At 38.4% G+C, this 14740-nt stretch overlaps 1 protein-coding gene across 1 annotated transcript in view; it reads left to right on the top strand.

Moving 5' to 3' along the window:
* Window positions 1-14740, top strand: part of RYR3 (ryanodine receptor 3) — a 537566-nt gene that overhangs the window by 436687 nt on the left and 86139 nt on the right. Inside the window, exons 65-69 of the mRNA XM_019551798.1 lie at window positions 348-478; window positions 1820-2140; window positions 3888-4128; window positions 6515-6602; window positions 6710-6802. Coding sequence (XP_019407343.1) covers window positions 348-478; window positions 1820-2140; window positions 3888-4128; window positions 6515-6602; window positions 6710-6802 — 874 coding nt within the window. The remainder of the gene's footprint in view (window positions 1-347; window positions 479-1819; window positions 2141-3887; window positions 4129-6514; window positions 6603-6709; window positions 6803-14740) is intronic.

The raw sequence follows: 14740 nt of genomic DNA, 5'->3' as shown, positions 1-14740 counted from the left end.
ACAGTACCGTTCTGGAACCTTTCAGAATTATTGTTTGCAATCTAACTTGTTAAGATAAAACTTTGTGATTGTCAAATATCCTTTCATCAGGACAACAGGCTCTTTAACAATAAATTATTTCTGCCTCTGTTGCGAAGGGTCATATTTACTGAGTTTTCATATAACTGTAAATTCCAGTTGCTCTTTATAGTACATTATCATATATGGTAAACTTGTTCTTGTGAGAATCCCAACCCACTTCCGCAAAGGAAATGAAATCCAATATAAGATTGCTACTGCTGTTTAATGTGTGTTGCACTTTATGGAGGTTTTTTTCTGATGTCCCCTTAATTTTCCGTCATTTACAGGCAGTGCCCAGCACTTGGTGAATGTTTAGCATCTCTTGCAGCAGCCATTCCAGTGGCATTCCTTGAACCTTCTCTCAACCGTTACAACCCACTCTCGGTCTTCAACACGAAAACTGCAAGAGAGCGAGCCAGTAAGTACTGTATTTCTGAATTTAAAAAAATGTTTCCTGCTCTTCAGAGGAAAAAATCCTAACAATAAGAACAATAACTGTGGTTCATTAAATAATATTAACTCCTACTTTCATGTTGTCAGCCCTTTTGGCTTGTCTGCGTTGTAACTGAACCTGCGGTACACCCTTCCCTTTCATCTTATATTAAATTAAATATGCAAACCACATTGTGTTTTGATTCTTTTATTAATTTTGTCCTATAATATGTAGGGATCACTCTAAGGGCACACCTATAGTTTCATGTAAGCACACAATTATCTGTCGCTAGTGGGGCATGCAGAAGTTGTTTGTTTGTTTTCTGCTTATCTGTTTGAACAAAAATAAAAGAGTTGCGTTTAAAAATCAGCGTGAGGAATGATCTAGTTGTCTTGATTAGGAGCCTAGGGCCTTCATAGACTGGAAAATTGTGATGGACTGTGAGCCCCACCATGTGAGTCTTTAGGCAAATTGACAAAATAGGAGCCTTTCTACATGGTGTCTAGCACTCCTTTGTCCCCAGCATTGTGACTGGCTCACATATCTTATGGCATGTTGACTCATTTTCCTCTGTTGGGAACTCCCTGTTACATGTAGTAATCCCTGTTTCACCATGAAGTCTTTAGGTGTCTAAAGCCTAAATATGTACATGTCCGTTTGTGCTGCTTACACAGACTTTAAATTGCATTTCTACTTGCATTAGACTTGTCCTTCTGAAACATAACCAGCTCTAGTCATGTCTTTTCATAGGGTAGTATTGCTTATCCAGTAAAAGGGCATTTGAGACCTCAAGTTAGAAACATTTCCATTCTGTATATAAGACTCTTTCACTGGGCATCTCTCTAAAACTTCATTTCCTGATTTGTGAAATGGACAGCATGGGTCACAGGAGAGTTGAGCAATCATTAATACTTGCCCAGTGTTTTGAAAATATACCATACTAGATGAGCAGGATGGCCTAAATAGCTGTACTGTGGATCAAGTAGCAACTTGACTTCAGGAGGCCATGGAAGAGGGAATTGTCCTTCTAGATTTCAAAGATGCCCTTGAGCATCACAAATGCTGGTAATATTCAATCAGGCCTGCATAAGGGAAGGTCATATTCACAATGCCTGAATCCATCTACAGTCACAGAAAAAAGGGACCAAGACTTGATCCTAAGTGATATTGTTATTACTGAATATTCAAATATGTTTACTTATTTTTTAATTCCCTTAATTCTTTCTTTTTAGAACACTTAGTTCTTGAACTCATATGCCTGCAAGCACATATATACTCTCTTTATTTTATTAATTAGGCTTGCTCACTTTCTACTCTCGTATGAAGTTTTAGGTATGCCAGATACAGTAGAAGAGATGTGTCCAGAAATCCCTCACCTGGATGGATTAATGAGAGAAATTAATGGTTTAGCAGAGTCTGGAGCAAGATACACTGAAATGCCCCATGTGATTGAGGTCATTTTACCTATGTTATGCAACTATTTGTCCTACTGGTGGGAAAAAGGACCTGAAAGTATGCCTACAAGTGTTGGGCCCTGCTGTACAATGATAACCTCCGAGCACCTCAGCATCATTTTGGGAAACATTTTGAAAATCATCAACAACAATCTGGGAATTGATGAAGCATCTTGGATGAAGAGAATTGCAGGTATACTAAGTATTTTTATAGAGTATAGCGAATATTTGCTATCATAATAGGAGTAATAGTTAATGCATTTACTTCCATGTACTTTACCATAGTAAAGTATACATAATATAAGGGAAATAATGTTAGTTAAAAACAAGAAGAGAAAATCAAAGGAGTAGGTGATGATTAGCCATATAAATATCCATGAAGAAGCAATTTAGAGTTTCATAGTGTTTTTGTTTATCTACATTGTGTTGCCACCAAAAATGTGAGAGTCATGTTGTAGCCATGGTGGTTCAGAAATTATGTGAGAGGCAAGAATTTCCTCGGGTAATGTCTTCTATTGGGCCAAAAATGTGAGGACACGCATAGATAGAAGAAGAATTGGTCTCTAGATTTTGGTCATTTGATTAACAGCCTAGCAAGCCAGAAAAGCTTAGAGGGCTAGATTTACAAGGAGGATTTTAGTATATTTTTTAAGCTCCCAAATCCAAAATTTAAATTCTTAGAACCTGAGGCACCTAAATCCCATAGTCAGCTAAGTTGTATGTACACAGCAACATGATGAAGTATAATGAATAGATATGCAAACTAATGTAGTTACTGAAAGCACTATGGTCAGGTGGGATGCTCTATCTGCCAAATTTAGGCACAGAGCAATATCAGAAGAGTGTGGTGGTGGTTCCTTTGAATTCAAGAATACTGGTTAAAGTAGCCAGTTTGCAATGTTTGGTTTCTGGGTCAAAATCTCTCATGTTTTTGAGACAATTTGAACCTATTTACCTCTCCACTAGCTGGAGGAGTCCCTGCTGAACAATAATAGGGTTAAATAACCCTATACAAAGGTAAAATTCCTGTTAATTTTAATAGGAAATTATTATTATACAATTAGACAGGTGTAATTTACTCAAGGCCATAACTGGCTTGACAGCCAAACTTTGCATTGGAAGGAACATATTTCCATTGGGTTAAACTAGGGTGAGGCAAACAAGGCAAAAGCAAATAGCAATGGCTTGGCTGCGGGAAAAAGAGAAGGGGGTATGACAAAAAGTGGCTGCTACCAGTAGCCACATGTTTGCCATCACACTGGAAGATGTTACTGCCCTTATGCCCTGGGCACCTAGCTGTCTCCTTATGCAACTATGCATCTTAGACCATGAAGCCACATTCCTTCTGTAAGGCATTATGCATGCTTTTAGCTATATGAAAAGCAAGTGAGTACACATTCAGGCAGCTTGTATTGCTGCAAAATGGCAGACCCAGTTCTAGAGCCTGTCCTCCCCCCTGCCAAGAGCCAATGAACATTGTCAAGTGCAGCCCATATGGGGTGGCAAGGGTAAGGAAAGTATGCCTTCCTGTGGTTACACAGGGACGGCCTCCCTACAACCACTGCCTCCCGCCATCAGCTGAAGGCAGTCTTTCTGCTGTGGTTTTCTCAGTTCTTGTCACCATGGGCTTCGACTGTTGGGGCGCGGGGGGAAACAGAGAAGCCCTCTATCAGCCTCCCTCATCTTTGGTTGGAGAGTGCACTTTTGAAGCAACTTTGTCACATTCCAGCCAGGGGCAGATGCACAAATGAACAAAGCCTCATATTGCCAGTTACATAGTAACATCAAGTCACAATGATGATGTGAGACTGTTTGTAAGTGTTATGTGCTCTAAGGACATTGATCTTAAAAAGTCTAATGGATTGGTCTTAATAAGTTTAAAACAATTAGTTGAACATTAATTATAGCCACACTTTTTTGTTTGTTTGTTTAATGTGTAGTTTATGCTCAGCCCATCATCAGCAAAGCTAGGCCTGATTTACTGAAAACTCACTTTATTCCAACACTGGAGAAACTGAAGAAGAAAGCCATAAAGATAGTGATAGAGGAGGAACAACTGAGAGCAGACAGTAAAACTGACACCCAGGAAGCAGAGCTTCTTATCCTAGATGAGTTTGCAGTTCTTTGCCGAGATCTCTATGCCTTCTATCCAATGCTCATACGTTATGTAGACAATAACAGGTGAGAAGCCTAATAATTAGACAATTTAATAGATTTGCTTTGAATTTATGTTTAAATAATATAGTTCACAAAGAGTGCATGAATTTAATAGAATGCTGAGAAGGAAGTTATGGTTATTCTGTGGCCTTTAACTTAAAGAAAGCTGTACTGTTGTTTTTTTACATATTTCTTTGTATTCTAACAGCAATGCTGGCTAGTGGGGAGGCATATGTTGGGCCTTCAGAACAAATAAAGTTTAGTAGCCCATAATTGATGAACAGTGATGTGCGTCTCCAAAATGATGGGAGGGACTGGGTAATTATCATACCTTTGTTGGACTCAGTCTCTTTGCAGATACTATCACACATCCCTGCCTTCATGTCCTTGGGGACACTCAGTTAAGAAGGAATAAAAAAAATATAAACATTATTTGTGTAGAAAACAGCCAATATTTCATCAATTACCATATTTACTCAAATCTAAAATGAGGGGGGAAGAACCCCTCATCTTAAATTTGGGTACAAGGTGGGGTGGGCAGGAAGCTACCGCAGCTCAGTTGGGACCAAAGCCACAGCTGCTGCTTGCCCCCTCACTGCCTCTGCCCTTCTTGTTAGTGTTTCCCCCCACTGCCTCTTCCCCGACCACTTCTGCCCCCAAGCACTTAACCTCTGGCTCTGGCCACACTCCAGACTGGAGCACAGAGCACATGGTTGCTGTGGCCCCAGCCCAGCCCAGCCCAGTATGAGATGTTGTAGCAGGGGCACTTCTATCTAGGCCCTGGAGATAACAAGGATGAGCTGGAGTGAGTTGGTAAGTGTAGGAGGGAAGCATGGTGCAAGGGCAGATGGTGCAGGAGGGAGATGATCAGGGGGACTGGACAGATGGAGGACAAAGACAAAGGGCAGACAGGCATCAGGGAGCAGGCACTGGAGGGTATGTCAGGTGCCGGGGGTACTGGCATGGTGTGGGGGAGTAGCAGGAGTAAAAGGGGACAAGTACCAAGTAGGCAGGCACTGGGGGGGTGGGGGCAAGTGATTGGGGGGACAGAAAGCAGGGTCAAGATTTGGGGGAAGCCAAGTAGCAGAGATCAAGCTGCTTGATTCCAGCTACTGCCTCCCCACCACCTGCCCCCCCAACTGTCTGCTCCCACTGCCTGCCACCTTACTACCTCCCCTACTGCCTGCCCTCTCCACCCACAACGCTTTCCCCACTGGAGTGGTGATGTGGGGGGGGTGAATTTATGATGCCCCTCTAATAATTAGATTCTATAAATGGAAAATTATAACAAATTTATAAATTTTCCACTTATAAAATCTAATTATTGAGGGGGGTTGTCTGAAATTCAGAGACATCTTGGGATTTGGGTAAATAGTATGTGAAGTATATTTCTAAATAATTTACTGAGGGATAAGGCTCATTCCAGGCATTGCCAAAAATATTTTAATTCTGTTCCCAAGGCTATCATGTTGTACATTATCAGGAATCACTTTCAGGAACTTAATATAAATGTGGCTAGTAAACACCCTTGTCTGTGCAACTTTAATTCAGCAGGCCTGATCATATGGCCACAAATCAACTTCCTTGAAACCAGGTATGTTTTCCCTTATAGTTAGGGACCTACTAAAATTGTGACTAAAGTGTGCTGTGTGGCGGCTCCTTTAATTTTAGAATTTTTCCCCACATGCCCCCCCACACACACACACACACACACGCTGATTGGCAAAGGGGTCCTGCCACTCATTGCTCGCATCTGATAATCAGGGAAGTAAAAACTGCAGTTTTAAATATAGCATGGTTTTGCTTCCCACCACTGATTGGTCAAAGGGCCCCTGGGGGCCCTGCCACTTTCTGTCAGGAGGCAAAAACCAGGCCATATTTAAAACTATGGTTTTCACCTCCCTGCTGATCAGCAGCAAGCAGCAGGGCCCCCTAGCAATCAGTAACAGGGGGGTGCGTGGGGAAAAATTCCAAGACTAAAGTAATTGCCACATAGCGCACTTCTGCTGCAATTTCGGTAGGTTTGATAAGACTTTACATTGATAGCTTTTCTACAAGAGGAAGGATTTAAACGATTCCCCTAACAGTAGGGAATCAATACAATCAATGTACATAAAATTAAAGTATATTAAGCTACAGAGAACTGAATAAGAGCTTCCGCACAGGGTTTTAATACATTTTGACGTATACAGATTGATGTTATGTGTTTAGTTGATTCATCTTAAGGTTTCTGAATGTCCCTATGTAGACAAGCCCAATGAGAAACCACATTACTTCTTAGAAAGTGTATCAGTGATCCTTATTTACATTCTGAATTTGGTCAAAGAAATATAACCGGCCTGCCAAATAATGTAGTAGTAATTCTGTTCATGTACTTCTTATTCTAAACTTTCGTTGTTTTTATATTCAGAGCTAATTGGTTGAAGAAACCAGATGCTGATTCTGTTGAACTCTTCCGAATGGTAGCTGAAGTTTTTATCCTGTGGTGTAAATCACATGTAAGGTGGCATTTTCCAGTCTTTCCCTGCACTATACTCGATTTATGTATGATGCATTTATTCCTACAGTCTTCTCAAGCTGAACTTTTGAGTGATTTTTGTTTTAGAACTTCAAGAGAGAAGAACAAAATTTTGTGATTCAGAATGAAATCAACAATTTGGCATTTTTAACAGGAGACAGCAAGAGCAAGATGTCTAAAGTAAGTTAATAATCATTGTAAAATCCATTAAACCTCAATAATGTGATTAACTTTTTATATATAAATTGTCAAAATAGCTCTGAAAATGTCACCAGATTGCTGCTTTAAGATAAACATACTTCTGTACATTTTACCTTTTCAGTGCAGATTCTGTATCTTAAATTATTCCCTTATTTAGCAAACATTTAATCATTTGAGTATAACTTATTTCCACACAGTACATTTCTTCATGCTTATCTTCAAAAAGCAACAGCACTTTTTGTTGGCCCTATCAGCAGAAAGGCAGAAATGTGGCTTTTTAAGTATTGCAAGTACAATATTGTGTGAAAAATATGCCCAAGGATCTTTCTTCACTGAAGTCAGGCAGTATTTTGCCTTCAACCTTAATGGAGCAGGACAGACCAATTCTCTGCATATACCCATTTTTCTTTTTATACAATATGTTATATATGCACATTTGCCTTATTGAGAGCATTCATTGTTTTATTTGTTTTTATAACATGCCGAAGGCAATGCCTTCAAAATACATTTTGGCAGACCCATGGAGAAAGTACACACTTATGAAGTAAAAAAGTTTCATTAGCATGAATTGGGTAAGGTTTCCAAACTCAGCAACAAACTGAAAAGTTAACTGCACATTTTAATTCAAGAGTACTATTGCTAATACCTACAGACTTAAAATCGTGTATTCTCTATAAGTCATATTTTTACAAAACGTCTTCTTTAAAATGTTCTAGAGAGATAGGGGTTTTGTATCCTTTCATCAGTAAACTAGACTTACTTTGCATCTAATTTTTGATGACAGAAAGAAACAAAACCTTTATACCAATGCATTTTTTTAAATCTCTGAAAAATATATACAACTTCTTTCCTACTGTAAACATATCATGACTTCAAAGTTAACTATTTTGGACCCTTCCAGGATTAGAAACAATTTCAGTGTGTTCCATGCAAATATTTAGAACATCAGTATATCAGGTTTTATATCTGCCACTGTTTTGTGTATAAATAGTGCCCACTTTGGTCCTCAGCCTGGTGTCATTTTAGAAAGGATATATATTTGGAGCAAAGGAGGAAATGTTTTTATAGAAAACTGTTTCTTTTTTTATTTTTAAAAGGCAGCTGTTTGAATTTGCTTGAGAGTTTTTGATATATTAACATAATTCCAGATGGGGAGGTGTATTGGGTGGCACAATGTGGATGAAGTGAAGATAAATTGCTTACAAAATGCAGTTTATCACATGACTATCACCATACATACATGAGGTGTATGCAAGCATGCATGTGAGTGTTTACATGTACATGTACACACACAGAAACACACACACACACACACACACTATATTATACATATAAAAATATAAATAATTTTATTTATAAAACATACATATTAGAAATGGGCTGAAGAGGCAGTAATTTTTTGCTGAATTCCTTATAGATCAGATGTAGATTAGGGTCTCTGGTTTCATTTCAAGACCAAATTTGAAGGTTTTGGGTTACTTTTGTATTTCTCAAAAAAAGAAATTTATCCCCATCTTGAATGGTGGAAAAAGTAACAAGACCCACTTTTCTCAGGACAATTCATCCACACCTGAATCACAAAATAAAAAAGGCACCAGCTATTGTTAGCTCCAACCCTGGATCAAATTCATAGGGATTCAGAACCAAATTAAAATTGGATTTGAGAGTATTTTATTGGGCCATCTCTTGTGTGCATCTAAAATGTATGTATGTAGATATGTATATACATGTATTTATAATTATATATAAATCTGTACCAATGTACATATACATGCTCAGATGTGCATGTTTATATGTATGCAATATAGAAAGAATAATCCTTTCTGTATGTATGCAGTGCTTACATGAGCATAAATAATATCAAAGTACAGTGGTTATGTGGATTTTGCATGGTTGTTACCAATGTGTGAACATAAATAATAAATTATAGTGTTCGTGGATAAATACTTTATTCATGTGATAACATATCTGCAAGAGTGATTGCAGAGAAACTCATTGGTTTAGGTAGGCACTTGTTTCATGATGACTTAAATATCTTATGATAATGAAGTACCCAATAAAGCATATATCATTCCTCACCAGTGGCAATTTTTGCTTTTCCTAATATACGTTATATTTACTATTTATGCAGTGCAATTGCTAAAATACAAGTAAAGATTTTCTCTGTCAAATGATTTAAATGCTTTCAATTAAAATTCTAAGTTCCCTCAATATTTGAATTTGATTGTAAGGTTTGACACTCTTGTAGTTTAGCAAGTAAAAAGTGCATTAAATGATATCACTGGACTTCCTTTGCTCAACTCCTTTCATTCTAATATTAACTTTAATGTCACTTTCCTCTTCATTACTATTTCATCTGTCATCACATTGTTTAATGGTAGAATTTAGATACAGTTTTTATTAAGCATCATAGTGTATAAATAAATGTATATACTGCATGAATATATAGTAAATAAACTTAGTACAAATGTCAGATATGTTAGCTCAAATACTCTCCTGTAATTTCACTGTTTTGTGCCATGTGGCTGGTAGAAGTTGGTCTTAATGTTATCTTAGATAATAAGTAGCCTGCAGTTTAAAAAGCTTCTGTGCTACCTTATATTTTGGCTTGGGGTACAGGACATTAATGGGATAAAAATGTTTGTAGGCAAGGATTCTCTGTGCCCCAGATAATCCACTGTCTGGTGCATTGGCACCTTAGAAGTATTAGCAACCGGTGCAAGGAGGAGCAGCCCTTGTTCTGTGTTATGCCATGGCCTGGCCTGATGCATCCTGAAGGTCTTTTAGTATCTTCTGTCTAGTTCATTTGTGAACTTTGTCTGTGCTCTTTATCAGTAGTCAAGTTTCTGGGCCATCATCAGTAATGTATATGATAAAACTTATTTATAAATTATATTACATATTAATTTAGGAGGGTATGTATCTTTGCATGGTTTGAAAGAAGAATAGGGTAAAGTGTTATTTATCAGATTTATCTATAGTTGCTAACAAAAGATATTATATTGTAATCCAAAAATTGATAGATTGCCCATTGTGTATTTTCTGATACAATTCTAGTTTGTTAATTTGTATTAAGATAAATGTATTAAAAGCTGAGCAAGTTTTTTTAATTTTTCTTTTCTGATAAAATGGCAGCAGATTGCTCGGAGGGGAATGGTAAGTTAGAGAACATTCAGTCTAAGAAAGACTGGTTACTTGGACTGCATTTAATAACAGATTTGTGACAGTGAAAGTGTTGGAATAGATGATTTAAACACATTCAACTCCACTAATCTGTTATTTTTGAACCCTTCTTAGGTTTGCTGATAAAGGGAACATAATTTATAAAAATGCATTTTGTTCATAATGGATTTTTCACATGACCTATATAAATGCCCCCACATACAAGCAAGTGGATGTAATTATATATGTCTATACCAATTACATAGTTTTCATACTTAAGGTGCCTACATTTTGATACCTAAATCCATATGTAGGTCCTCAAGTAGCCTGATTCTCAGAGTTGCTGAGTATCTGCAGCCTCTACAGATATTCTATATGACTGACTCACATTCTTAAACTTGTATCATGATTGTTAAAGAAGTATTTGGATAGAGATGAGAGACACAGAAACGTGAGGCAGTAATGAAATCAGGTTTGAATTGTTTACAGCCAAGACCTACATTACACAAGTGGGTGGATGCAGGGTTTTGGTTTAGGCCTATTTCTGATCACACGAGATTTGTAAGAAAGTGATTTTTATCCTTCAATTTCATGCTATTGTTAGCATTTTCTGAGTGACTTTTTTTAACTCAACTCATTGAATCTGTTGCATTTCTTAAATGTATCTCAATGAACTGGGATAATGTCTGGCAGTACATGTAGAAAATGTAGCATAAGTGGTTTATTTTCACAGTCATTCCTAATAAGCCTGTGCGAAGTGGCTACTATTTGCTTCAGATTCGTATTTGGCTGATTCAGGGGACAGTGATGTGATTTGAATCACTGTCCCAAATCGATTCGACCAAATCTCTGAATGATTGAGGCCAGGCCCATTCCCCACCTGCTCTCCCAGCCTGGCAATGGCAGCCCCACCCACCCCACCTCCCAGTCCTTAAAAAAAAAAAAAAAAGCCCTGACTCATTGGGTGCTGCCGGGAGGTGGGGAGCAATCCCTGCTGCCCCCCCCCGCCCCACGTTGCATGGAGGACTCTGCACGAGCCCCCTGCCCCCTCCTCACTCCCTCAGCCCCCCCATGGGTGCCCCGCCTGGGCCAGCTCTGGCCCTTTAAGGAAAAAAAACCTGAGAAAACCCTGCACTCACTGTTTCTGCCAGTAGGGGGCGAGCCCTGCTACCCCCTGCTGCCTTGCTCCATGTGGGAGGCTCTGCACGAGCTCCCAAAGCCCTGAGACTGCTACAGGAGCAGTAAGTCCTGGGGCTTTTCTCTGCTCTTTTTTCTTAAAGAGCTAGAGCTGAACCGGTGGCGCAGCTGTGGAGGAGCTGAGGGAGTGAGAGGGGTTTGGGGGGGATCATGCAGAGCCCCCCCATGCAGCATGGGGCATTGGGGGCAGCAGGGACCACTCCCCCTCCTCAGCAGCACCCAATAAGCACTGGGGCTTTTTTTTAAGATATGGAGCTGGGTCAGGCGAGGCAGCCATGGCGAGGCTGGCAGGGTCTCCTCCCCTGTCCTTAGTATTTACCAACTCGGAGTCAGCTGCAGCTCCCTCCTGCAATGGGTGGGGCCTACCCAAATCATCAATGCTCTCTGAATCCTTTCCAAAGATTCAGAGAGCTATGAATCAATTCGGACCTTGTTTTTTGGTCCCCTGATTCAATTTGGATTCAGAGATTCGGCCACCGAATCGGGCTGAATCTCCTCTGAATTGAATCACCACCTGAAGCTTCATACAGGTTAATAAATAGAATAGGATTAACCTTACTGGTTCACTTATCAATAATATATTTCTGTTCTGTCACAGTGTACATCATCCAACCATTTTACTCAAGTACAATTCCCAGTAAATGTTTTCCTATTTGCCAGAGTAAAGTCAAACATCTAATTAACTTTTAAGAGTTCATATTTTTAGCTGACTGGTAGAAAAATTAATATTCTGGGTAGCACTTGTTTCTGACATTATTTGTACATATGTTAGGGGGGAAACATACAATTAGAGCTATATCTGAATCTTCTAGAAACCAAAATGAGACAAGGACACACAATGATAGTTTAATCTTTCTCTTTCGATTATTTTTTATTAATTGGAGGCACTTTTCTTCAGTCTGTACCAAGTTTTCTGTACCATTATTTTCTGATACTGAGTGAACCACAACTGTTGATGGAATTTGCTTGCTGAAAGATTTTTATAATATTAGGAATAATATATATTGATTTTATCTTCCTAATTTTACATGGTGCACTGATACCATGGCTTTGGACAACTAATAAATCGTTATCTAAATGGAATATATATTCTTTGTGTCAGTGTGGTAGGCTTAAAGAAAGGCAAAAAAGCTGTGTCTGTGAGTTAAATTTGAGTCTAAAATGTACAACACTTTTCAAAATTAGGTACCATTGTAGGGCATTTGGCAGGACTCATACTTTCTTAGACACTGCCTCCACACTTGGACTGCTATAGAAGCAATATTCTAATTTTATAAATACATTCTATAACTAGTTGCATCTTAACTGCAGAGGCTTGTTTCATTTTTATGCTAGGCATAATTTATAGTAATATAGTTTGGGAAATAAAATGAAAATACTCCAGCTGTTTTAAATATTCTTTTCCGTTTAAGTATTCAGAGTTCCATGCCATTTCCTCATTTTTATTAAACTGGGGAAACCTGTGAAATTAGTGTATGAATAATGTGACTTATTGTACATGTCTGAATTTTTACAGCAACCACTTTTTGGTATGACATACATTTGAGAAATAAGAGATATGTATAAAAGACTGATTATTTAGTAGGAATTAAACTAAATAATAAATCATTATTTCAGTAAGATTTCATTCAACTAAACACTCATGGGATCTTTTTGTTCTGTTTACAAATGTATATTTTGTTTTAGTAGCTTTTCTGATAGAATTTATTACTGACTTGTAAAACTTTCATCTTCTCATCTGTTATACTTACTTTTTTCCCCTTTATTTTTCTTTCATACAGGCCATTCAAGTAAAGGTACAGGTCAAAGTGCATGATGTGTCTTTATGTTTTAGTTTTAGAGATGAGCAGGCTCTAAACATTCTTACCATTGATCATAGCAGTGGCGTCACAAAATGAAGGTCCCAGGTCTACTTGGTACAGCAAAACTGGCCACATTTGATCAGAGCAGCTCTATTCCTTTTTAACGAGCCAGGTGCTGCTTTGACATAAAGGTGTAGGATGTAACACTACTTGGTAATTTTGTAAGGTCCGCATTCCACCTCTGCTGCCCTTCTGCCTTCTGTAATTTTTGATGTATCCATCTTTAGAGCACAGCATAAGTATAGCCATAGGGAACATACAGTGTTTAGTTTGTGGCTTCCAAATCAAAAATAAGTATGAAATGCTGGTACCCCTTTCCACCTCCCTGCCTTCCCTCCTGCCTACAGATAGATAGAAGGACTACCTTAGATTATGTAAGTTCAACTTTTACACATGCACCCCACAAAAATAAATAAATAAAAACCTTCCCAGTCAACTGGGGCTTGGAGCGTTCTTGGACAATTCCCACGTTTTCTACCGAGTCTGTTTAAAGATCCTTCAGTGAGCTTCAGTCATCTCTCTGCAACTGTCTCTGTAAAGCAAAGTTGTAGTTGGTATCACCATCCCATTTCAGGCTCTACTTCTGTTGGTCTTCACCAGGTAAATAAGCTTGGCCTTCATTAGCGCTGAGATGAGGGAGCTCCGATAGAACAGTGTGACAGGTTTTAAAAAAAAATTCTGATCGTGTTTGGCCAAAATAGTCTACATGAATTCCCTTTGAATGGCAATTGAGTATGAAGTCCAGTTGGTTCTATTGCTCAGTGCTGTCTTCGTATCAGTCATTAGGCACATTTCCATTTACATCATTGAGAACAAACTACAGGCCTTAAACCGTTAACAGTGTAGTGTTCTTGTGTGCTGTTATTCAACACTGGTGCATTTCAACACAGCTGTGTCTATGCAAAACTCTTTTATCATTCCAAATAGTTTGGACATTTTATCATTTCTTGCACATCTAGTGAAGGCATTGTATTTATTGATAATAGATATCTGTCAGCACAGAGGGAAGCAATGTTTTGTTATCACCAATGGCATAAATTTCTCTGCATGCCTCTACCTGTATATATACCAGGAGGAAATGCTGTTTCCTGGAGTTCCAGTTTAAGAAGGCAGAAGTCTGGTGGCAAAGGCAGAATGATTTGTTTTTTCACCCTTTTAAAATGTATTGATTTTAAGTTTATTTTGTTTTACACATCTACCATTCCTAACTTCAACTGAAAGTAAAGGAAATTTGATGGACAAAATATCCCTCTGAAGAACAGTGAGAGGAAAGTAGGGCTACCTCATCTTGCTGGTATGCCTACCTCGTAAATGCCTTCCAGTATTGAAAAGGAAGAGTGACGCCACTGGGTCCCAGTGATACATTGTGGCATTTGTTCGTCCGCTATCAATGTAGAGTACAAATGATGTCATTATATATGTATAGCCATTACATCACTGCTACTGTAGAAACTTTTTCTAAGGCACTTCCAAAAGCAAAGCTTTGAGACAAAGTACTCTCTTGCAATTGTTAGTTCCTTAAGAAAGGCAACCACATCCAGTGTGTGTTCCCTCTGAATCATGAAGCAGCCTAAGTAACACTGGCTTACATATACTGTGGTCACCATTTAAAAGACATCATTTGCCTAACTTTACCACACAACAGAATATCCATTTGTAGTATTTTATTCTATTCATCAGCTAAGTCATATTTGTG

The sequence above is a fragment of the Crocodylus porosus genome, unplaced genomic scaffold, assembly GCF_001723895.1.
Source record: "Crocodylus porosus isolate Cpor-Errol unplaced genomic scaffold, CroPor_comp1, whole genome shotgun sequence".
NCBI classification, from domain to species: Eukaryota; Metazoa; Chordata; order Crocodylia; family Crocodylidae; genus Crocodylus; species Crocodylus porosus.
This window is presented reverse-complemented; position numbering and strand designations above follow the sequence as displayed.